This window comes from Salvelinus alpinus, chromosome 25 (assembly GCF_045679555.1).
Source record: "Salvelinus alpinus chromosome 25, SLU_Salpinus.1, whole genome shotgun sequence".
NCBI classification, from domain to species: domain Eukaryota; kingdom Metazoa; phylum Chordata; class Actinopteri; order Salmoniformes; family Salmonidae; genus Salvelinus; species Salvelinus alpinus.
In genome coordinates, this window is record NC_092110.1 from 26,762,489 (window position 1) to 26,789,146 (window position 26,658).

The 26,658-nt window shown below is 44.2% G+C and overlaps 1 protein-coding gene and 1 non-coding gene across 4 annotated transcripts in view; one reads left to right on the forward strand and one right to left on the reverse strand.

Annotated features, from left to right (window-relative positions):
* Nucleotides 1–26,658, reverse strand: part of dlgap2a (discs, large (Drosophila) homolog-associated protein 2a) — a 232,481-nt gene that overhangs the window by 79,016 nt on the left and 126,807 nt on the right. For 2 of the 3 annotated variants that reach the window (XM_071366369.1, XM_071366367.1), the window contains one exon: nucleotides 17,913–19,069. In XM_071366369.1, coding sequence (XP_071222470.1) covers nucleotides 17,913–18,998 — 1,086 coding nt within the window. In that variant the 5' untranslated portion in view covers nucleotides 18,999–19,069. Of the gene's footprint in view, nucleotides 1–17,912; nucleotides 19,070–21,207; nucleotides 21,467–26,658 lie in introns of those variants that run through there. The other variant, XM_071366368.1, reaches the window with a different exon arrangement.
* LOC139554068 (U7 small nuclear RNA) lies at nucleotides 25,645–25,698 on the forward strand. The gene has a single exon (XR_011670800.1). It is a non-coding gene; the product is annotated as a U7 small nuclear RNA (small nuclear RNA).

Below are 26,658 nucleotides of genomic sequence, written 5' to 3' on the forward strand. Positions count from 1 at the left end.
GATGTTTGGTTTTCTGACTCAGACTTGTTCCCTTGACTGCAACCTGTTCCCAGATTGAGACTCAAAGCGAGGTATATGCAGCGTGATGATGCAGTGTTTACCCAAGGTTACAGTACACATCACAAGGCTCTTCAATATTGAGCAGCAGCATCAGAGATGTGGTGTCTACTGCTTACACAGTGTTACATGGTGTATGGTAAATAACAGGAGAGGTAACACTGTTTGACATTCCTGTCTGATTGATTACTTACTGATGCAAGACGTCTTTAAGTAGTACATAAACCCTGCAAGAGATCTGTTATAGTTCAGTTGGATAAAATAAAATAAAAAATACATAGTCATTGATGATGGGCGAGGTGCTGGCTAGCGGAGCAGAACACTTGAAAAAGAGCCGCACACTAGAAAGCTCAGATCATATAATAACAACGTTTCGACAGCCAAGCTGTCTTCATCAGTGTATAAAGTGAAACAAACATACAACTCTATGCACAAGGACAACTTTTAACAATTTCCACTGAAAATCTTACAAAAACACATTTACTTTAAGAAGAGTGCAGATGCAAAGTTTGGTAACAGAATGACAGTTTGTGCTGTCATTCTGGGTCATTCTGTTTCCAAAACATGATTCTGCAGTGATCTTCAAGTAATTTTTTTTTTTAAAGTAGTCTTGTGCATAAACTTGTATGGTATGTTTAACTTTGCAATCATTGGTTTTGTTTGATATACATTTTAAAGTGACAAATCTGAGTCTCAGTGTTATTGTTACCATGGAACTGCGCTGATCCAACTGTTCTGAAGATCCCTTCTGGAATTCAAAAGATCAACTGAAAATCATGAGCCTAACACAAAAGTATCATATTCTGGTATTGTGTTTGTAAAATAGAATTTGTTGAAAGGTTGTGGAAACTATTTGAAGCTGTTCAACAAACTTGCTCATTTAATTGAACTGGTAACATCGTGTTGTTCACAAACTCATTTAAATATCACAGGCTCGTTAAACAAACAAATGACCACATCACAGGCTCTCTCTCTCTCCCTCCCTCGCCCCCTCTGTCTCTCTCTCTCCCCCCCTCTGTCATTCTCTCTCCCTCGCCCCCTCTGTCTCTCTCTCTCCCCCCCTCTGTCATTCTCTCTCTCTCTCTCTCTCTCTCTCTCTCTCTCTCTCTCTCTCTCTCTCTCTCTCTCTCTCTCTCTCTCTCTCTCTCTCTCTCTCTCTCTCTCTCTCTCTCTCTCTCTCTCTCTCTCTCTCTCTCTCTCTCTCTCTCTCTCTCTCTGTCTGTCTCTGTCTCTGTCTCTGTCTCTGTCTCGCTCTCTCAGTTTTGTGTTACTTAAAAAGTACAGCAGAGTTAAATTACCGAAACTACATCAGGAACTGAGTCAGGAACTAAGCCTCTCACACAAACAAAACACACATATGCGGCGCACGCACGCACGCACGCACGCACGCACGCACGCACGCACGCACGCACGCACGCACACACCACACACACACACACACACACACACACACACACACACACACACACACACACACACAGACACACACACACACACACACACACACACACACACACACACACACACACACACACACACACACACACACACACACACACACACACACACACACACACACACACACACACACACACACACACACACACACAGACACACAGACACACACACACACAGACACACACACACACACGGCTAGGGGGATTGCTGAAGTATATATTAGTGGTGTGTATGCTCGCGCGTGTCTGCATGTGTGTGCATGTCGCTGTACTTCAAATACAAAAATATTTCTTCCCTGTCACGGCACATTGAATCTCCAACCCAAAGCCATCTCAAAATCACCCGACATACTTAACATTTTACATTTAATTTGCGCCACACAGGCTCACCATCCTTCAAGGGGCCTCAACGTCACTCAGAGTGAGGGTAAAAGCTACTCAAGGAGTCTGTCTCATCTAAAAGATCTTCAGTACCAGAAAACTCTTTAGAGAACAGTCACCATATTAGATACTCAGTCACTCAGTCACCATATTAGATACTCAGTCACTCAGTCACCATATTAGATACTCAGTCACTCAGTCACCATACTAGATACTCAGTCACTCAGTCACCATATTAGAAACACAGTAACTCAGTCACCATATTAGATACTCAGTACCCATATTAGATACTTAGTCACTCAGTCACCATATTATATACTCAGTCACGCAGTCACCATATTAGATACTCAGTACCCATATTAGATACTCAGTCACTCAGTCACCATATTATATACTCAGTCCCGCAGTCACCATATTAGATACTCAGTCACTCAGTCACCATATTAGATACTCAGTCACCATATTAGACATTCAGTCACCATAGTAGATACTCAGTCACTCAGTCACCATACTAGATACTCAGTCACTCAGTCACCATATTCGAAACTCAGTCACACAGTCACCATATTAGACACTCAGTCACCATACTAGATACTCAGTCACCATATTAGACACTCAGTCACCATATTAGATACTCAGTCACTCAGTCACCAAATTAGATACTCAGTCACGCAGTCACCATATTAGATACTCAGTCACTCAGTCACCATACTAGATACTCAGTCACCATATTAGATACTCAGTCACTCAGTCACCATATTAGATACTCAGTCACTCAGTCACCATACTAGATACTCAGTCACCATATTAGATACTCAGTCACTCAGTCACCATATTAGATACTCAGTACCCATATTAGATACTCAGTCACCATATTAGATACTCAGTCACTCAGTCACCATATTAGACATTCAGTCACTCAGTCACCATATTAGATACTCAGTCACTCAGTCACCATACTAGATACTCAGTCACCCAGTCACCAAATTAGATACTCAGTCACTCAGTCACCATATTAGATACTCAGTCACTCAGTCACCATACTAGATGCTCAGTCACTCAGTCACCATATTAGATACTCAGTCACTCAGTCACCATACTAGATACTCAGTCACTCAGTCACCATATTAGATACTCAGTACCCATATTAGATACTCAGTCACTCAGTCACCATATTAGATACTCAGTCACTCAGTCACCATATTAGACATTCAGTCACTCAGTCACCATACTGCCAGCAGCATACCACCCTGCATACCACTGCTGGCTTGCTTCTGAAGCTAAGCAGGGTTGGTTCTGGTCAGGCCCTGGATGGGAGACCAGATGCTGCTGGAAGTGGTGTTGGAGGGCCAGTAGGAGGCACTCTTTCATCTGGTCTAAACAAAGATCCCAATGCCCCAGGGCAGTGATTGGGGACACTGCTCTGTGTAGGGTGCCGTCTTTCGGATGGGACGTTAAACGGGTGTCCTGACTCTCTGAGGTCATTAAAGATCCCATGGCACTTATCGTAAGAGTAGGAGTGTTAACCCCGGTGTCCTGGCTAAATTCCCAATCTGGCCCTCAACCATCACGGTCACCTAATAATCCCCAGTTTACAATTGGCTCATTCATCCCCCTCCTCTCCCCTGTAACTATTCCCCAGGTCGTTGCTGCAAATGAGAACGTGTTCTCAGTCAACTTACCTGGTAAAATAACGGATAAATAAATAAATAAATAAATACTAGATACTCAGTCACCATATTAGATACTCAGTCATCATATTAGACACTCAGTCACCAAATTAGATACTCAGTCACTCAGTCACCATATTATATACTCAGTCACCATATTAGATACTCAGTCACCATATTAGACACGCAGTCACCATATTAGACACTCAGTCACTCAGTCACCATATTAGATACTCAGTCACCAAGTAAGTCATCTGGATCCTCTTTCATTGTTCTTCCTCATCTCCTCCTCAGGTTGGTCAGTGTGGTTCTGGGTTAGTCATGTCTTCTTCAGGTGTGTCTGGGTTAGTCATCTATTCCTCAGGTTTGTCTGTCTGTCTGGGTTAGTCATCTCTTCCTCAGGTTGGGCTGTCTGTCTGGGTTAGTCATCTCTTCCTCAGGTTGGGCTGTCTGTCTGGGTTAGTCATCTCCTCCTCAGGTTGGTCTGTCTGTCTTGGTTAGTCATCTCTTCCTCAGGTTGGTCTGTGTTTTTCTGGGTTAGTCATCTCTTCCTCAGGTTGGTCTGTGTTTGTCTGGGTTAGTCATCTCTTCCTCAGGTTGGTCTGTCTGTCTGGGTTAGTCATCTATTCCTCAGGTTGGTCTGTCTGTCTGGGTTAGTCATCTATTCCTCAGGTTGGTCTGTCTGTCTGGGTTAGTCATCTCTTCCTCAGGTTGGGCTGTCTGTCTGGGTTAGTCATCTCTTCCTCAGGTTGGTCTGTGTTTTTCTGGGTTAGTCATCTCTTCCTCAGGTTGGTCTGTGTTTGTCTGGGTTAGTCATCTCTTCCTCAGGTTGGTCTGTCTGTCTGGGTTAGTCATCTATTCCTCAGGTTGGTCTGTCTGTCTGGGTTAGTCATCTCTTCCTCAGGTTGGTCTGTCTGTCTGTCTGTCTGGGTTAGTCATCTCTTCCTCAGGTTGGTCAGTGTGTATCTGGGTTAGTCATCAGAACATCTACGAATTGCCTTTCATGGGTTATTCATAAAGGAAGACAATCTCAGTGATTGTTAAACGTTGTGTTGATGTCGCAGCTGAAACTAATGCAATATCCACCTGTAATTGTTATATCCTGTCATATTGTGCGTGCTTGGCACCATCCCAACCCACCAAACTATCTCTCGCCGTCATTCCTCTATCGTTCATTAAGTCATTAGAAAAGATGATGGTGCTCTTTGAGGAAAAGTGTGTCACTGCAATTTTCAACCAAAGCCAGCAGCATACTACCCTGCATCCCACTGCTGGCTTACTTCTGAAGCTAAGCAGGGTTGGTCCTGGTCGGTCCCTAGATGGGAGACCAGATGCTGCTGGAAGTGGTGTTGGAGGGCCAGTAGGAGGCACCCTTTCCTCTGGTCTAAAAAAATATCCCAGGGCAGTGATTGGTGTAGGGTGCTGTCTTTTTTAACACACGTTAAACGGGTGTCCTGGATAAATTCCCAATCTGGCTCTCATACCATCATGGTCACCTAATCATCCCCCCTCATCTCCTCTCTAACTATTCCCCAGGTTGTTGCTGTAAATGAGAATGAGTTCTCAGACAACTTACCATGTAAAATAAGGGTTAAAAAAACAATAATGGGTCTACACTAGGCCTTATTTGAATCTGGCATGTTAGTGCTAGGCTGGAACAAAATAATGCAAAACCAGTAGTCATTATAAATTATGTAAAACAATGTCAAATGATGAAATCCTGCATGTGAAGACTGCTCAAAGCAGTTGAAATGAATCTATTAATTTCTCTAGAAACAAAATTAGTCTATTATCAGTTTATTACAGTGACCTAATTATGAACTTCACACTGATTTCCTAATAAACATCAGTGGTGAGCCTTGACAGTAATGACACAGCTACACTGACTACATTCACAAACAACTTGAATAATTGATCAATCACACTTAATTAAAAGCAAACCACTGACTGTTGTGTATCAAACAGCATTAAACCGCATGTGCACTCTTCAGCTGAGTACCAATGATATGACAGTAGAGATCTGCCTGTAATTAACAGGGTTTGTGTGTTGGAAGTGAAGACCCGTGGGCCCATAACACTCTATGGTGGAAAATAATGATATTATTATTCCAGAGTAAAGGGCTTGATGCCATAATGATGTCACACAAATAAGCAACGTTGTTCTCATAGGGCACACACACACACACACACACACACACACACACACACACACACACACACACACACACACACACACACACACACACACACACACACACACACACACACACACACACACACACACACACACACACACACACACACACACACACACACACACACACTGAATGCTCATCATAGTCGATGAGCGAATTAAGTCTTCAAGGAGTTTGATATTTTTAGACGTCTAATTAAGTAAGGAGTGCCACAAGCTGTGGTGAGATTAGTTTCATTTGGATTTGCTGGTAAACTATAGTAGATTGATTGGAGCATCTCCCATCTCCCCCTGTGTAGTGACAACGGACCAGACATCACTGTGTTTCCCCCCATCCTAATGAATACACACACACAGCACAGGGCTTTTTGCATGGAGGAAGAGAACATACAGATCTACACAGTAAGTGTCTGAACAGCTCATGCTGCTTCCAACATGATGGAATATACTAGAAAATGTGTGCTCAGTTATTGATAGGCCGAATTGAATGAATGCACTCAAAGTGAGGAGAACCACTACAAACTACACTGATGGCAAAAAGAGGCAGAAAAAGGCAACACATTCTGAGATATACAGTATCTACAGTCCGGTTACTCTCCCAGGCTGTGTGGGTGTTCACGTGTATGTCCCTTCCCATGACTGAGCCCTCAGGCCTCATCTCTGATCCTGCCCCAGAGGCATCCCCAGGGAGATGGGCTGTAGGCTGCAGGCCCTGCTGCTGCTGCAGGGAATTTCATTGATTAACTCTGCTGCTCCGCTCAACTCAGGTCCTCTCCCACTACGAACATAAGTCAGTGGCATTAAAATAGGGCTCGAGTAGAGATGGGGATAGATCTGGCTTCCTTGGCCCCACGCTTGTCTCCAAACAACTCAATCAGTGATAATCCCTCCCCACTTCATCATTTCCTCAGAGAGGAATGTAGGAAGAGAATGATTCAGTCTTATTTTCTCCTCTCTCTCTATCTCCCTCTGCCACTTTCCTGCTCTCTCTCTATCTCCCTCTGCCACTTTCCTGCTCTCTCTCTCTCTATCTCCCTCTGCCACTTTCCTGCTCTCTCTCTTTCTCTCTGCCACTTTCCTGCTCTCTCTCTTTCTCTCTGCCACTTTCCTGCTCTCTCTATCTCCCTCTGCCACTTTCCTGCTCTCTCTCTCTCTCTATCTCCCTCTGCCACTTTCCTGCTCTCTCTCTCTCTATCTCCCTCTGCCACTTTCCTGCTCTCTCTCTTTCTCTCTGCCACTTTCATGCTCTCTCTATCTCCCTCTGCCACTTTCCTGCTCTCTCTCTCTCTCTATCTCCCTCTGCCACTTTCCTGCTCTCTCTCTCTCTATCTCCCTCTGCCACTTTCCTGCTCTCTCTCTCTCTCTCTATCTCCCTCTGCCACTTTCCTGCTCTCTCTCTCTCTTTCTCTCTGCCACTTTCCTGCTCTCTCTCTCTCTCTATCTCCCTCTGCCACTTTCCTGCTCTCTCTCTTTCTCTCTGCCACTTTCCTGCTCTCTCTCTTTCTCTCTGCCACTTTCCTGCTCTCTCTATCTCCCTCTGCCACTTTCCTGCTCTCTCTCTTTCTCTCTGCCACTTTCCTGCTCTCTCTCTTTCTCTCTGCCACTTTCCTGCTCTCTCTATCTCCCTCTGCCACTTTCCTGCTCTCTCTCTCTCTATCTCCCTCTGCCACTTTCCTGCTCTCTCTCTCTCTCTATCTCCCTCTGCCACTTTCCTGCTCTCTCTCTCTCTCTCTCTATCTCCCTCTGCCACTTTCCTGCTCTCTCTCTTTCTCTCTGCCACTTTCCTGCTCTCTCTCTCTCTCTATCTCCCTCTGCCACTTTCCTGCTCTCTCTCTCTCTATCTCCCTCTGCCACTTTCCTGCTCTCTCTCTCTCTATCTCCCTCTGCCACTTTCCTGCTCTCTCTCTCTCTCTATCTCCCTCTGCCACTTTCCTGCTCTCTCTCTCTCTATCTCCCTCTGCCACTTTCCTGCTCTCTCTCTATCTCCCTCTGCCACTTTCCTGCTCTCTCTCTTTCTCTATCTCCCTCTGCCACTTTCCTGCTCTCTCTCTCTCTATCTCCCTCTGCCACTTTCCTGCTCTCTCTCTTTCTCTCTGCCACTTTCCTGCTCTCTCTCTTTCTCTCTGCCACTTTCCTGCTCTCTCTATCTCCCTCTGCCACTTTCCTGCTCTCTCTTTCTCCCTCTGCCACTTTCCTGCTCTCTCTCTCTCTCTCTGCCACTTTCCTGCTCTCTCTCTCTATATATATCTCCCTCTGCCACTTTCCTGCTCTCTCTCTCTCTATCTCCCTCTGCCACTTTCCTGCTCTCTCTCTTTCTCTCTGCCACTTTCCTGCTCTCTCTCTTTCTCTCTGCCACTTTCCTGCTCTCTCTATCTCCCTCTGCCACTTTCCTGCTCTCTCTCTCTCTCTATCTCCCTCTGCCACTTTCCTGCTCTCTCTCTCTCTCTCTCTGCCACTTTCCTGCTCTCTCTCTCTCTCTGCCACTTTCCTGCTCTCTCTATCTACCTCTGCCACTTTCCTGCTCTCTCTCTCTCTCTCTGCCACTTTCCTGCTCTCTCTCTCTCTCTCTCTGCCACTTTCCTGCTCTCTCTCTTTCTCTCTGCCACTTTCCTGCTCTCTCTCTCTCTCTGCCACTTTCCTGCTCTCTCTCTCTCTCTCTCTGCCACTTTCCTGCTCTCTCTCTTTCTCTCTGCCACTTTCCTGCTCTCTCTCTTTCTCTCTGCCACTTTCCTGCTCTCTCTATCTACCTCTGCCACTTTCCTGCTCTCTCTCTCTCTCTCTGCCACTTTCCTGCTCTCTCTCTCTCTCTCTCTCTCTGCCACTTTCCTGCTCTCTCTCTTTCTCTCTGCCACTTTCCTGCTCTCTCTCTCTCTCTGCCACTTTCCTGCTCTCTCTCTCTATATATATCTCTCTCTGCCACTTTCCTGCTCTCTCTCTCTATATATATCTCCCTCTGCCACTTTCCTGCTCTCTCTCTCTCTATATATATACAGTGGGGCAAAAAAGTATTTAGTCAGCCACCAATTGTGCAAGTTCTCCCACTTAAAAAGATGAGAGAGGCCTGTAATTGTCATCATAGGTACACTTCAACTATGACAGACAAAATGAGAAAAAAAAATCCAGAAAATCACATTGTAGGATTTTTTATGAATTTATTTGCAAATTATGGTGGAAAATAAGTATTTGGTCACCTACAAACAAGCAAGATTTCTGGCTCTCACAGACCTGTAACTTCTTCTTGAAGAGGCTCCTCTGTCCTCCACTCGTTACCTGTATTAATGGCACCTGTTTGAACTTGTTATCAGTATAAAGACACCTGTCCACAACCTCAAACAGTCACACTCCAAACTCCACTATGGCCAAGACCAAAGAGCTGTCAAAGGACACCAGAAACAAAGTTGTAGACCTGCACCAGGCTGGGAAGACTGAATCTGCAATAGGTAAGCAGCTTGGTTTGAAGAAATCAACTGTGGGGGCAATTATTAGGAAATGGAAGACATACAAGACCACTGATAATCTCCCTCGATCTGGGGCTCCATGCAAGATCTCACCCCGTGGGGTCAAAATGATCACAAGAACGGTGAGCAAAAATCCCAGAACCACACGGGGGGACCTAGTGAATGACCTGCAGAGAGCTGGGACCAAAGTAACAAAGCCTACCATCAGTAACACACTACGCCGCCATGGACTCAAATCCTGCAGTGCCAGACGTGTCCCCCTGCTTAAGCCAGTACATGTCCAGGCCCGTCTGAAGTTTGCTAGAGAGCATTTGGATGATCCAGAAGAAGATTGGGAGAATGTCATATGGTCAGATGAAACCAAAATATAACTTTTTGGTAAAAACTCAACTCGTCGTGTTTGGAGGACAAAGAATGCTGAGTTGCATCCAAAGAACACCATACCTACTGTGAAGCATGGGGGTGGAAACATCATGCTTTGGGGCTGTTTTTCTGCAAAGGGACCAGGACGACTGATCCGTGTAAAGGAAAGAATGAATGGGGCCATGTATCGTGAGATTTTGAGTGAAAACCTCCTTCCATCAGCAAGGGCATTGAAGATGAAACGTGGCTGGGTCTTTCAGCATGACAATGATCCCAAACACACCGCCCGGGCAACGAAGGAGTGGCTTCGTAAGAAGCATTTCAAGGTCCTGGAGTGGCCTAGCCAGTCTCCAGATCTCAACCCCATAGAAAATCTTTGGAGGGAGTTGAAAGTCCGTGTTGCCCAGCAACAGCCCCAAAACATCACTGCTCTAGAGGAGATCTGCATGGAGGAATGGGCCAAAATACCAGCAACAGTGTGTGAAAACCTTGTGAAGACTTACAGAAAACGTTTGACCTCTGTCACTGCCAACAAAGGGTATATAACAAAGTATTGAGATAAACTTTTGTTATTGACCAAATACTTATTTTCCACCATAATTTGCAAATAAATTCATTAAAAATCCTACAATGTGATTTTCTGGATTTTTTGTACCTATGATGTACCTATGATGAAAATTCTCTCTCTCTCTCTCTCTCTCTCTCAATTCAATTCAATTCAATTCAATTGACTTTATTGACATGGCAAGTTATTATTACTTACATTGTCAAAGTATACATATCAAAAAATTTAAATAAAATATATATGTATATATATACACAAAATATATATATATTTATATATAAATAAATGGTGGGACTAACAGTAATAATAATAGTAGTAGTGGACATGGGATTACCATTAATAACAGCTACAACAACAATATTAATCAGAACAACAATACATTAAAGCAACAGTAGTAGACCAGTGTCAACATGACTGAGAAGACACATGACCTGGTACGAAAGACAAAACAAAACTAAGCTAAATGGGAAATATTATCAACATTACTTTGCATTTTTCACTGGCTGTCCCTCAGGCTGTGGCAGGAGGACACATATTTGGCTGCCAAAACTGCACATTTTGGCTTTTCACCCAACAAATATTTGAATTTTTCTTCATCTTTTATAGTATTATTTAGTTATTATTTAGTAGTATATTTATATTTTTCTCTCTCTCTCTCTCTCTCTCTCTCTCTCTCTCTCTCTCTCTCTCTCTCTCTCTCTCTCTCTCTCTCTCTCTCTCTCTCTCTCTCTCTCTCTCTCTCTCTCTCTGCCTCTCTCTCTCTGCCTCTCTCTCTCTGCCTCTCTCTCTCTGCCTCTCTCTCTCTCTCACTGCCTTCCTGGAGGTGTCCTCTCCTGTCACAAGGTTGCTAGGCTCTGTTGTAAGGGCGATGAACACACAGAGGATTCTCTCACTGTGTGTGGGAGCATCCTGTTAGTGCTACATCACAGCACGCCTCTTTCCTCACAAACTGACAGGAAATACATGTGAGGGACAAAGGGAGGGAACATACATACTACAGCATGCAGGGAGAAACATAAGCCATTGGTCAATTCCCTTCAACTGTTACCATCCTTCCTGAGCTCATTCCCAAGCTTCTTCCAGCCCTCTGGCTGTCTTTATGTCATAGCACAGCTGTCACCCTGTCCTATCCATCTATAAAGAATAATCTTCACTGGAACGGCTGCACACAACACATAGGCTACCATGCAGTCTGCATCTATACATCCGTATCACAGAATATACGCTGCATGGACGATCCCCTCAGCTCCCTTTCTGTAAATTAGGCAGTCAGTAGTGCTGAGCAATTACTGCTTTTTGAGGTTGGTTCGATTAAAAAAAAATCGATTAAGTACACTATGCGTTATGTGGGTTGAAAGCTGTTCAACACAGAATAAAACAATTTCTAAAAGTCCCATAATGGTAGTGACTGCCCATTACTGATTATCACTTATTCACCAGCATTCATTGTCATTACTTTACTATAATAAAATATTTCAGTTGATGTGTATAATACATTTGTTTTATTTTATGACATTATTTCATTCCAATTCATCATCTCATCTCCATAGAGCTGCTGTCTGACTAAATCACTATTTTAGTGGTTCTTCAAAGTAAATAAGGCATACCTATATGACTGCTAAATACCAACTATCAATCACTTAGGTCATGTATTTCCAGGTAGAAATACCTCGCGAAGCAACTGCTCTCTATTCCTGCTGGCGTAAAATAAATTTAGACGGACAAGTAGGCGCGCAATGGACTATGGTAATTTTAGTTAACACGTTTTCTACACTAAACTATGTCGAATTTACTGTACGCCTGTTGGAAACTACAACTCCCTACTATATCACACAGTTCGGATTTGATCTGATATATCTCTAGAGCTCACAGAAAAAGATGAATTCAAATAATTGAACTGACTTCGGTCAATTAGTCAATTAATTGTTTAAAACCCCCAAAATTAAACCCCCCAAAATAACAGACATTTTGGTTAATAACTCAGTACTAGCAGTCAGGCAACTTGCTCCAAGACATCCTCTTTTCCTCTGATAGGGAAAAAATGACAGAATAATTTAGAGGCCTATGTATATTATCAGCTTTCCAACTGCTGCATGTTTGACTGCTGTCATGTGTGCTGTAAACGTTAGCTGTAAACAGGAGTACGTAGACATCTGGAACTATTAAAACTGTATTAGAAATTAGTCTGGTTAACTACACTGCCCTTCAATAAAGAGAGAGAGAGAGAGAGGAATGTAGCCCCACCCTCTTCAACCTATATATCAACAAATTGGCGAGGGCACTAGAACAGTCTGCAGCACCTGGCCTCACCCTACTAGAATCTGAAGTAAAATGTCTACTGTTTGCTGATGATCTAGTGCTTCTGTCCCCAACCAAGGAGGGCCTACGGCAGCACCTAGATCTTCTGCACAGATTCTGTCAGACCTCAGCCCTGACAGTAAATCTCAGTAAGACAAAAATAATGTGTTCCAAAAAAGGTCCAGTTGCCAGGACCATGAATATAAATTCCATCTAGACACTGTTGCCCTAGAGCATACAAAAAACGATACATACCTCGGCCTAAACATCAGCGCCACAGGTAATTTCCACAAAGTTGTGAACGATCTGAGAGATAAGGCAAGAAGGGCCTGCTATGCTATCAAAAGGAACATGAAATTCGACATACCAATTAGGATCTGGCAAAAAAATACTTGAATCAGTTATAGAACCCATTGCCCTTTATGGTTGTGAGGTCTGGGGTCCTCTCACCAACCAAGAATTCACAAAATGGGACAAACACCAAATTGAGACTCTGCATGCAGAATTCTGCAAAAATAATCTCTATGTGTACAACGTAAAACACCAAATAATGCATGCAGAGCAGAATTGGGCCGATACCCGCAAATTATCAAAATCCAGAAAGGAGCCGTTCAATTCTACAACCACATGAAAGGAAGCGATTCCCAAACCTTCCATAACAAAGCCATCTCCTACAGAGAAATTAACCAGGAGAAGAGCCCCCGAAGCAAACTGGTCCTGGGGCTGTGTTCACAAACACAAACAGACCCCACAGAGCCCCAGGACAGCAACGCAATTAGACCCAACCAAACCTTGAGAAAACAAAAAGATAATTACCTGACACATTGTAAAAAACAGAGCAAACTAGAATGCTATTTGGCCCTAAACAGACAGCACACCTGATAACTGTCACGCCCTGGCCATAGAGAGGGTTTTAGTCTCGATTTTGGTTAGGCCAGGGTGTGATTAGGGTGGGCATTCTATGTGTTATATTTCTTTGTTTTTGGCCGAGTGTGGTTCCCAATCAGAGGCAGGTGTCTATCGTTGTCTCTGATTGGGAGTCATACTTAGGAAGCCTTTCCCACCTGTGTTTTGTGGGTAGTTATTTTCTGTTTAGTGCCTGCACCTTACAGAACTGTTTTGTTTCTCACTTTGTTATTTTGCTTGAGTGTTTTTGGTGAATAAATTATCATGAACGCGTACCACGCTGCGCTTTGGTCCACTTCTTCAGACGAGCGTTACAACTACTGTGACTGACCCCAAATTAAGGAAATCTTTGACAATGTAGACTCAGTGAGCATAGCCTTGCTATTGAGAAAGGTCGCCGAAGGCAGACCTGGCTCTCAAGAGAAGACAGGCTATGTGCAAACTGCCCACAAAATGAGGTGGAAACTGAGCTGCACTTCCTATCCTCCTGCCAAACGTATGACCATATTAGAGACACATATTTCCCTCAGATTACACAGACACACAAAGAATTGAATACATATCCAATTTTGTTAAACTCCCATATCTACTGGGTGAAATACCACAGTGTGCCATTACAGCAGCACGATTTGTGACCTGTTGCCACAAGAAAATGGCAACCAGTCAAGAACAAACACCATTGTAAATACAACCTATATTTATGTGGATTTATTTTCCCTTTTGTACTTTAACTATTTACACATCATTACAACACAGTATATAGACATTATATGACATTTGACATGTCTTTATTCTTTGGAACTTTTATGAATGTAGTGTTTACTGTAAAAAAAATTATTGTTTATTTCACTTTTGTTTATCTATTTCACTTGCTTTGGCAATGTAAACATATGTTTCCCATGACAATAAAGCCCCTTAAAATGAGAGAGAGAGAGAGAGAGAGACTGTGGTTTCTGCAGCGCTGCAACTTCACTCTGCCTTTAATCACAGGCTTTCTCTCTCTGAACCGTCCAGCTTTGGCAAGTCAACATGGCAATTAATTGTCTTATTAAATCCTGCCGCATTGCCCTATCAGCAAAACAATCAAAGCCTAATCCTCGCTTTCTACTCTTTTGGAAGGAAAAGAGTTGTGTTAAGCAGTGAAAGTGAATTAATGAAGGCTAAGACAACAGTAAAACAAAATGATTTTGTAGTGGCACTTTGGCTGAGCAGTGGAGTGGCTAATAAGACATGTATCATGCTTGTTTTTTCAGTCAGAGTCCTTTCAGATCTACACTATCTGCTTGTCTACAGTATCTAAGAGAGGGAAGAGCAAGACCTACAAAGAGAGGGGAGAAACAACATGAGAAAGAGACAGAGGGGTTGAAAGAGAGAGATAATTATAGAGAATGGGAGATGGAGAGAGAGATGACAGAGAGAGAGAGAGAGAGAATTAAGTTTGCCATGAGCAGCAGTCTGTAGTGAATGTGTATCTTGGCCAGGTGAGCTGGTCACATCCATGACTTCATTGCGTTGTCACGGTCACCTTACTGCATCTAAATCAAAGCTGCTGTTCCTCCCTAACAGACACTAACAAGGGCCTGAGTGTGTGAGTGTGTGTGTGTTCATGCTAGGGTAATTGGGACAAATTTGTGAAATCAGTCTGCAAAAGACAGAGAGCGATGATCGATGGCACATACAGTATGATTCCCAATATTTGCCATTTCAGGAAGAAGCCAACTGTACTCCATCTCTGTCCTGTTCTATGCTCACTAACACACCAAAGTTTCCCATTTTTGGAGAGCACTCTGCTCTCTCACAGCATCATAACTTCCTCTCTTTTCAACAGCTTTTTTCTTTCTTTTCTCCCCTGTCGTCAAATCCAATGACAACAACAAGGTGACTGGCACTTTCAACCATCTGGAGTGCCACAAACACCCCACCTCTCAAAAAAACTAACGACAACAACTATTTTTATAGGACTGCACCTATAAACCAAAATAGAAAAACAAAGCAGAACAGCAACAGGATGCTGCCTAACTTCCAATGTGACCCGTTTAGAGTAATGTTCTTGACTAACAACTCAATCTAACTTCCTCACTGCTCCTGTTGATAAGGAAAGGGATAGAAATAGAGACAGCCAGCCAGCTAACAAGCCAGTCAGCCATTGAGCCAGCCATTGAGCCAGCCAGCCAGCCATTGAGCTAGCCATTGAGCCAGCCAGCCATTCAGCCAGCCATTCAGCCAGCCATTGAGCCAGCCAGCCATTGAGCCAGCCAGCCAGCCAGCCAGCCAGTCAGCCATTGAGCTAGCCATTGAGCCAGCCAGCCAGCCAGCCATTGAGCCAGCCAGCCAGCCATTGAGCTAGCCATTGAGCCAGCCAGCCATTCAGCCAGCCATTCAGCCAGCCATTGAGCCAGCCAGCCATTGAGCCAGCCAGCCAGCCAGCCAGCCAGCCATTGAGCTAGCCATTGAGCCAGCCAGCCATTCAGCCAGCCATTCAGCCAGCCATTGAGCCAGCCAGCCAGCCAGCCAGTCAGCCATTGAGCCAGCCAGTCAGCCATTGAGCCAGCCAGCCAGCCATTGAGCCAGCCAGCCAGCCAGCCATTGAGCCAGCCAGTCAGCCATTGAGCCAGCCAGTCAGCCATTGAGCCAGTCAGCCAGTGAGCCAGCTAGCCAGCCATTGAGCCAGCCAGCCAGCCATTGAGCCAGCCAGCCAGCCATTGAGCCAGCCAGCCAGCCATTGAGCCAGCCAGTCAGCCATTGAGCCAGCCAGTCAGCCATTGAGCCAGCCAGTCAGCCATTGAGCCAGCGAGCCAGTCAGCCATTGAGCCAGCTAGCCAGCCAGTTAGCCAGCCAGCCAGCCATAGACCAAAATAGTCTGTTTATTTCCCCCTGTCTCCTAGCCCTCTGTGGATCCACAGTCCTCCCTGGTAGCTAGTTCACCTCAGAGAAGGGGCATCAATCCCCAGGAGAAATGCGTCACCAGCTGGGCCGATTGACAAGGCTCAAAATAGCCCTGCAGCGGAGAACCAACGGAATGGACCTGGCTATTTATAGAAAAACAACGTGTTTATGGCCGTTCAGACACCCCATCAAAAGACCAAGAATGCATTACCGTCTCTTATCATCAGTCTCAGGGAGAGCTTAGTGCACTTAGAGAGATAAAGAGATTAGAGGTTCTAGAGGCTACCGTTGTCTGGGGTTCATCATTTTCATCACCATTAAAAGGGTTTTGTATACAGATGCTTGGAATTAGTCACAAAACCTCTGTTTTCTTGTTTACGTCAGTTAATTGTCAGATAAGCATTGCCTCCTCACTAGAATGGTGGGTGGGTTGAGTCATGTATCATGTATTTCTTGTCCATTAAAGACAGCATCTAACAGTTACACCACATTCTACTCCGTAGAGAGTCTCTGAGGAGTATTTATCTGAGTGCTAAGGAGTTCAAATGGTTTTAGCTTCAGGCAATAGCCCATTCATGGGTTGTATGTAAACTGTAAAACAAGTACTTTTTACTGTCAGGAAGAGCTTGATATTGATTCATCATACACCAACAGCATCGTTTCATATACAGCGTTATTTTAGTGAAATAGTGCAGTAGGCATTCAGTGCCGTGGGCAAGGAAGTTGCCATTCCTAAACAAATACCCCTTACTACAACAAACCTAACATAAAACCTCTGGACCATCAACTACAAAAATGCTGATTCACTTTGAATTGATCTTAATGTCATTACCCACAATCCACCAGGGTTTCCCACAATGCAGATCCTGGTCTCTCACACACCAATACAGACCAACTGACTCATTCTGGAAACATGGCACAGCAAAAAGCTCAAACCTGCAATGATCCGGAGTCTTTTTCTTGCCCTCCTGCCTCGTCCCTGGTGTTATTCATTGATACAGTAATTGATATCTCCCACAGAGCTGTCCCCTCACTGCTTCTACCCTGCTGAGCCCCTGACAGGTGATTCATATCCTGGACAGGGAAATACAAGAGATTATCTCTCAGAACTATCAGAGGTCCAGCTGAGACAAACAACATCATAATAACGCTGTCTGGATTCAGAGCTGTCTGTCTGCTGAACATGAGCCTCTGATGGAATAGAGTGCTATATAAATGGCAGGCTTAAATATTGAGATCCATGCTAATCAATGAGCCTCATTGTTTGCAGTGTTTCTGAGTGTTAGAATGAAGCATAGCTGGTCTTTGGTTCTACACTGACTGATAATGACAATAAATCCTCTCTCTCTTCAATGGCTTCACTAAATCAGACTACCCGTGGACCTATGTCTATGTGTACATATCTGTCTGCTTATCTGTCAATCCCATCCATTTTAGTCAATTAGCAGATGCTCTTATTCAGAGTGACTTACAGTAGAGTACTTTTTCGTTCTGGTCTCTTTCTTTCTTTCTTTCTTTCTTTCTTTCTTTCTTTCTTTCTTTCTTTCTTTCTTTCTTTCTTTCTTTCTATCTATCTATCTATCTATCTATCTATCTATCTATCTATCTATCACATTGCTGTGGTTCCGGCAACATGGCTCCAGCAACGGACAGACTAGGACTAGAAGAGTGACTCACCTGTAGGTAGTGGCAGGGCCTGAGGTTGGGCTTGAGGTCTGTGGGCATCATGGGTTTCTCCAGGTTGAGGGAGGACTTCCTGTAGGCCTCCTTGGCCTGGCTGACGGTCAGCGTTGACCAGGAGCTCCTCTTCATGAACTTCCCTTCAGGAGCCATGGCCACGCTCTCACACGCGGAACACTTCACATCGTTGTTGCTCTTGGAGGTCTTGAGCGACAGGTCCCCGTAGTGGCTGTGGACAGAGTCGGGGTAGCAGTGGCTGATGTGATCCACATGTTGGCGTGACATGACACTGGGCGTCCGGTACGTACTGTCACTGTCCAGGTTATCGTCTGAGCTCCACCAGCCCGCCACCCCGGAGCGCTGCTTACTGCTGCTGTCTGATGACTTACGCTCTTTGCTCTTGCTGCGCTTGCTGTGTTTGTGGTGTCCTTGGTGGTGATGATGGTGGTGGTGGGAGCCTTCCCGGTGCGAGTCTCCCTTGGTTCCGTTCATCTTGGACGAGCCCTCCAGGGAGTGGGACTTGGTGAAGAGCTTCTGGACTGAGTGTACCAGGTGTCGGATCCTCCCAGGGCTCTCGTTGCGGTGCTCCGTGGTGGTGGTGGATGCCCTCTGGTACTGCAACGTGTGGAAGCCATCACGGTGTAACGGAAGCTGCTTCTCAAACTGGTCCAGCAGGTTGGCTGGGATTCTGTTCATCTTACCGCTACCGCCATGCGACGAGCCACACTCATCTCGATCCCGTGATCCACAGCCAACACCTCCTCCTCCTCCTCCTTTACTACCACCGTCCCGCGACCCACTGCCGTCGTGGTGGGAGCTGTAGTGCATCCTGGGAAAGGTACTGCTGGAGATGGAGTGGTCTGTGTTGGCCATGGAGACTGGCATCGCCATGCACTCAGAGTGGATGGAGCTACGGGGGGAGCAGCGGTGGTGCTCCATGAGACAGCTCTCTGTGGGGCTGAGGAGGTATGAGGGGGTGCGGGACTCATGGTGGTCCAGGGAGTGGTCGCAGTCGGCCAGGCTGCAGGTGTGAGCTGAGGTGATCTGGAGCTGGCTGGGCCGGCCACCCGATAGAGCCTTCATGTTCCTGGGTGGAGGAGGGGAGTAGCTGTCTTCATCGAAGTGCTGAGAAGGAGACCATGAATACTGCTGGTCTGTGTGAGAGAGAGAGAGAGAGAGAGAGAGAGAGAGAGAGAGAGAGAGAGAGAGAGAGAGAGAGAGAGAGAGAGAGAGAGAGAGAGAGAGAGAGAGAGAGAGAGAGAGAGAGAGAGAGAGAGAGAGAGAGAGAGAGAGAGAGAGAGAGAGAGAGAGAGAGAGAGAGAGCAACATATGCTGTGTAAATAGCTAAGAACAAATAACCTTCAGCAGTTGCAACAGTCAAAACCCATGATCAAATCATCTGCTTATCAAATGCCATTGTCACTACAGCAGCACAATGTAGTCAGTCACCTAGAACAACAAAGTGGAAAAAGAGAAAGTAAGATCACAAAATGGCACAGTCCCACAAACCTTTTATTCTCTACTCCCTCCCTCCCTTGTCTGTCTGTTGGTGCCAGGCTGCGAGGCGAGGCATGGCGAGGGAAGGGGGACAGGTAGCAGCTAGTGTTGCCATTTATCCATTGCAAAGTGAAATAATAGCCTATCATTTTGGAGCGGGGGTGTCATCCGTCAAAGCCTTGAGGAGAGCGCTTTGAGGTGCATCAGCGGACGAGCGTCCTTGGGAGGCGTCCTACCACCACCGCAGCCACATCACTGGATTAAAACCACATTCTCTGTGATCTGTTTCCAAGGGCGGACTGCCCAACCCACCTCTCTACCGCATTTAACTTAATCAGAGAATAGCTTTACTTTATTTCGACAACCCACTACCATTCTTTCACTCTAGTTACACATACCCTCTCCTTGAATAAAACAGAGACAAGGGGATGACCAGACAAAGACTGCAGAGACTACTAATGGAATATTAGTATTTTAATGTTTAGGGGATAGTGGGGTAAGTTGAGCCACCCTTGTTTCTACATTTACATTAGAGTTACATTCTAAGAAACACAACATTTATAATTTCACCAAATATTTAGGAAGCGGTCATAATTTCATGGAGTCTGAAGGATAAAACCACATGGAAAAAGTGATACGCAAGTCAAATGAATGTATTGTGTTACAGGTTTCATGATGCTTGTATCTAAACCAAAGTAGATAATGTTAAGATTGTTCTACACATCAGTTGCGGTCTCTATAAGCTTCAATTAGGTTCTTAACCTTGCATGAAAGTGCATCATTGTAGCTACTTTCTGAAGGCATTGTAGTCCCTTCAGAAAGTATTCCGACCTCTTGACTTTTTCCACATTTTGTTACGTTACAGCCTTATACCAAAATTAATAAAATAGTTTTTTCCCCTCATCAATCTACACACAGTACCCCATAATGATAAAGCAAAAACAGGTTTTTCTTTTTTTGACTTGTATGTGGACTAATATAGTCAAAATGTTTGCCTTGCGGTAAGTTCAGCCAACGGCCATGAGGTAAGTTGAGCCAATGGTTGAGTCAATGGCAAGTTGAGCAAATGTAAGTGTATTCTTCCCAGGCATAATGCAAGGCATTATCGCTGGGATATGAGGCCTGGCCTATGTTAAAAGTTTTTAAAAATGGTACAAAGTGTTTGTTAAATGTTAAGCCTGTGTTAAAAGATGCTTACAATTATTAAAAGTCGAAAATCAATTGTGATTGTGTTGAATTGTGTTTGGGGAATAAAGATAGATATGATTTTAAAAAGGTAGTGGTAATATTTCATTCAGTAAAGAAATTTGCAGGCAGCTCAACGTACCCCAAGAGACCACTTTATTTTGGACAAGATTTGTTTTCTAAACTGCAATATTTACATGAATTCTGATTATTTCCAGACAACATCCTGAAATATATGTAGATATCTTTGTTAAAGAGAATACTAAACAGTCATCACGAGCTGAACTCCGCCCAGTACCTTGTCATGAACCTTAGACACTGTCACTAGCTGGCTACCAGCGGGTACTCTACCCTGCACCTTAGACTGTTGCCCTATGTACATCGAGTCATTGAACACTGGTCACTTTAATAATGTTTACATACAGTTTTACCACTTTACAGTATATGTATACTGAACAAAAATATAAACGCAACATGCAAAAATGTCTAAGATTTTACTGAGTTACAGTTCATATAAGGATATCAGTCAATTTAAATAAATTCATTAGGACCTAATCTATGGATTTCAAATGACTGGGAATACAGATATACATCTTTTGGTCACATATACCTTGAAAAACCAGTCAGTATCTGGCGTGGATCAGAAAACCAGTCAGTATCTGATGTGATCACCATTTGCCTCATGCATCGCGACACATCTCCTTCACATAGAGTTGATCAGGCTGTTGATTGTAGCCTCTGGAATGTTGTCCCACTCCTCTTCAATGGCTGTGCGAAGTTGCTGGATATTGGTGGGAACTGGAACACAGAGTAGTAAACGTCAATCCAGAGCATCCCAAACATGCTCAATGGTTGACATGGCTGGTGAGTATGCAGGCCATGGAAAAACTGGGCCATTTTCAGCTTCCAGGAATTGTGTACAGATTCTTGCGACATGGGGCTGTGTATTATCATGCTGAAACATGAGGTGATGGCAGAGGATAAATGGGTGATGGCAGAGGACAACGGGCCTCAGGATCTCATCACGGTATCTCTGTGCATTCAAATTGCCATTGATAAAATGCAATTGTGTTTGTTGTCCGTAGTTTATGCCTACCTCTCGCCCACACGATGACATACACGTGGTCTGCGGTTGTGAGACCGGTTGGACGTACTGGCAAATTCTCTAAAATGATGTTGGAGGCGGCTTATGGTAGAGAAATTAAGCTCTGGTGGACATTCCTGGATTCAGCATGCCAATCACAAAAACTGAGACATCTGTGGCATTGTGTTGTGTGACAAAACGGCACATTTTAGAGTGACCTTGCATTTTCCCCAGCACAAGGTGCACCTGTTTAATGATCATGCTGTTTAATCAGCTTCTTGATATGACACACCTGTCAGGTGGATTGATTATCTTGGCAAAGGAGAAATGCTCAATAACAGTGACGTAAACAAATTTGTGCACAATATTTTTGAGAAATATGCTTTTTCTGTGTCTGGAAAATGTCTGAGATCTTAAATTTCAGCTCATGAAACATGAGAACAACACTTACCATGTTGCTTTTATATTGTTGTTCACTGTATTCTAGTCATGGCTCATCCTATATAAGTACTGCTGTACACACCTTTTCTAGTCATATACTGTCCATACTCGACACCATTATATACATATATATATGTACACTACCGGTCAAAAGTTTTAGAACACCTACTCATTCAATTGTTTTTCTTAATTTTTTACTATTTTCTACATTGAACCTGGGGCGGCAGGTAGCCTAGTGGTTAGAGCGTTGGGCCAGTAACTGAAAGGTTGTTAGAATGAATCCCCGAGCTGACAAGGTAAAAAACTGTCGTTCTGCCCCTGAACAAGGCTGTTAACCTGTAGCGGGGTGCGTAATTTTCGGCAGAGAAGTCAGGCGCAGGAGAGCAGAACTGGGTAATAACCGAAGATTTATTAAGAAAAAACCAACAGCATCCAGAACAACAACATAAAGGCACAAACATAACCCGTCGTGCGCTCACGGGGAACGTGCACAAGCACTACAATAAACAATCCCACACAAAGACATGGGGGGAACAGAGGGTTAAATACACAACAAGTAATTTAGGGAATTGAAACCAGGTGTGAGGAAAAACAAGACAAAACACATGGAAAATGAAAAGTGGATCGATGATGGCTAGAAGACCGGCGACGCCGACCGCCGAGCGCGGCCCGAACAAGGAGAGAACCCGACTTCGGCGGAAGTTGTGACATAACCCACTGTTCCTAGGCCGTCATTGTAAATAAGAATTTGTTCTTAACTGACTTGCCTATTTAAATAAAGGTGAACTAAAAATACATTTAAATAGCGAAGACATAAAAACTATGAAATAACACATATGGAATCATGTGTCACCAAAAAAGTGTTAAGCAAATCACAATATATTTTATATTTGAGACTCTTCCCTTTGCCTTGATGACAGATTTGCACACTCTTGGCATTCTCTCAACCTGCTTCATGAGGTAGTCACCTGGAATGCATTTCAATTAACAGGTGTGCCTTGTTAAAAGTTAATCTGTGAAATGTATTTCATTCTTAATGCGTTTGAGCCAATCAGTTGTGTTGTGACAAGGTAGGGGGGTATACAGAAGATAGCCCTATTTGGTAAAATACCAAGTCCATATTATGGCAAGAACAGCTCAAATAAGCAAAGAGAAACAACAGTCCATCATTACTTTAAGACATGAAGGTCAGTCAATCCGGAACATTTCAAGAACAAGAAGCTTCTTCAAGTGCAGTCGCAAAAACTGTTAAGCGCTATGATGAAACATGCTCTCATGAAGACCGGCACAGGAAAGCAAGAACCAGAGTTACCTCTGGTTGAGGATAAGTTCATTATAGTTAAGTACACCTCAGATTGCAGCCCAAATAAATGCTTCACAGAGTTCAAGTAACAGACACATCTTAACATCAACTGTTCAGAGGAAACTGTGGGAATCAGGCCTTCATGGTTGAATTGCTGCAAAGAAACAACTACTAAAGGACACCAATAATAAGAAGAGATTTGCTTGGACCAAGAAACACAAGCAATGGAAATTATACTGGTGTAAATGTGTCCTTTGTTGAGTAAATGAGTCCAAATTCGAGATTTTTGGTTCCAACTGCTGTGTGTTTGTGAGACGCAGAGTAGGTGAACGGATGATCTCTGCATGTGTGGTTCCCACCGTGAAGCATGGAGGTGTGATGGTGTGTTTTTTTTGTTGCTGTGACACTGTCTGTGATTGATATAGAATTCAAGGCACACATAACCAGCATGGCTACCACAGCATTCTGCAGCGATAAACCATCCCATCTGGTTTGTGCTTAGTGGGACTATCATTTGTTTTTCAACAGGACAATGACCCAAGGCTGTGTAAGGGCTATATGACAAAGAAGGAGAGTGATGAAGTGCTGCATCAGATGAGTTGGCCTCAGAAATCACCCGACCTCAACCCAATTGAGATGGTTTGGGATGAGTTGGACCGCAGAGTGAAGGAAAAGCAGCCAACAAGTGCTAAGCACATGTGGGAACTCCTTTAAGACTGTTGGTAAAGCATTCCTCATGAAGCTAGTTGAGAGAATGCCAAGAGCGTGCAAAGCTGTCATCAAGGCAAAGGGTGGCTTTGAAGAACTCAAATATAAAATATATTTTGATTTGTTGAACCCTTATTTGGTTACTACATGATTCCATATTTGTTATTTCATAGTATTGATGTCTTCACCATTATTCTACAATGTAGAATAGTAAAAATAAAGAAAAACCCTTGAATGAGTAGGTGTGGCCAAACTTTTGACAGGTACTGTATATAAAAACAGTGTACTGCCCCACATGAAAAATTGTAAATACTAGAGTATTATCCGCAACAAAAACACTGTTGTAAATACTACAGTAGTGTCCGCAAAAACACTACACTCCGCAAAAACACTACTTTGCTTGTCACGCCCTGATCTGTTTCAACTGTCCTTGTGCTTGTCTCCACCCTCCTCCAGGTGTCACCCATCTTCCCCATTATACCCGATGTTTTCTGTCTGTCTGTGCGAGTTCGTTTTGTTCCTCAAACCTACCAGTGTTTTTCGCCTTGCTCCTGCCTTGTCTACTTTCCTGTGTTCTATTTTCCCCAGTTTTGTCCTTTCTGCCTGCCCTGACCCTGAGCCTGCCTGTCGTCCTTTACCCTCTACTCTGGATTACCGACCTCTGCCTGCCCTGACCCTGAGCCTGCCTGCCATCCTTTACCCTCTACTCTGGATTACCGACCTCTGCCTGCCCTGACCCTGAGCCTGCCTGTTGTCCTTTACCCTCTACTCTGGATTACCGACCTCTGCCTGCCCTGACCCTGAGCCTGCCTGTTGTCCTTTACCCTCTACTCTGGATTACCGACCTCTGCCTGCCCTGACCCTGAGCCTGCCTGCTGTCCTTTACCCTCTACTCTGGATTACCGACCTCTGCCTGCCCTGACCCTGAGCCTGCCTGTTGTCCTTTACCCTCTACTCTGGATTACCGACCTCTGCCTGCCCTGACCCTGAGCCTGCCTGTTGTCCTTTACCCTCTACTCTGTATTACCGACCTCTGCCTGCCCTGACCCTGAGCCTGCCTGCCGTCCTTTACCCTCTACTCTGGATTACCGACCTCTGCCTGCCCTGACCCTGAGCCTGCCTGCCATCCTTTACCCTCTACTCTGGATTACCGACCTCTGCCTGCCCTGACCCTGAGCCTGCCTGTTGTCCTTTACCCTCTACTCTGGATTACCGACCTCTGCCTGCCCTGACCCTGAGCCTGCCTGTTGTCCTGTACCTTTGCCTTCCCGTGTTTGAATTAATAAACTTTAGTTACTTCGACACTGTCTGCACCTGGGTCTTACCTTCAAACGTGATAACACTATTTGCATAAAGCCTGCCTATTTCCCTCCCTCACATCCCAATTTGTGCCACCCATAAGTGCGAAACTACATGCCAAGTATAGACCTATTGTGTTGCATGTTATAGAGAAGAGAAGATGCTCTGAACTATACGTTCAGATGCCACGTCTACTCACATACAGGTTTTGGAAAAATTGCTCTTTTAGTATTTCTCCAGTAGGTTTCATCAAGGAGAAAACCTCCACTTCTATGCAAAAGATAATAAAACAAAAACTATAGTAAATACTACAGTAATCTCTGTAAAAACACTACAGTAAATACCACACTTTATTACAGTCTGCAAAAACACTACAGTAAACACTAAAATACAACAATTCTCAAACACACTACATGAATTACTATAGTATATACTACAGTTTTCTTTTACTACAGTATTTATACTATAGTTATAGGTAAGTACTACAGTGTTGTTGCAGACTTCAGTATACAGTGAATACTACAGTGATGTCCGCAAAACCACTATATAGTAATTCTACAGCATTTGGACCATAGTATAATATAGTATTTTTTATATGGGGCTACAGCAATGGCAGCTCAATGGTGAAATGATGATGCAATGTTGTCTGAAGTTGTGCCACTGCCGCATTGCATTGTCTGCAAGGCCTTCTCTCAACTCAGAAGATTGACTATTCCACGAAGAAGACAAGTTGAGACAAGTTGAATAAATTATCCGCCAGCACAATTTTAGCATTTCCCAGGATTATACCCCAGTGACAGACTCATCCCGTCTCTCTCTCTCTCTCTCTCTGTCTCTCCCTCTCTGTCTCCTTTTCTCCCTCTCTCTCTCTGTCTTTCTGTCTGTCTGTCTCTTTTTCTCTCTCCCTCTCAGACTGGTTTCTCTGTAAAAGGAATGGAGGATTCTACACCATTTAATATTTATACGAGACTCTGTTCTCTATGAACAAGCATCCGTCCAGCAAAGGCTCTCCAAACACAGGTGAGTATCTGTCATCATTCAGCAGAAACAGAGAATACATTTTGTTTTAGCCCTAGTACCAGTGGCTTCTGCCTCGGTCTCAGAGGCTGAATGATCAATAATGCAGCAAAGGCTGATGTTTCAGAGAAGCTAGGATGCTCTGAATTAAAATGGCCTATAGAATCTTACGTTTGAACAGAAATACCTGGGCTGTGGTCACTAGGCAC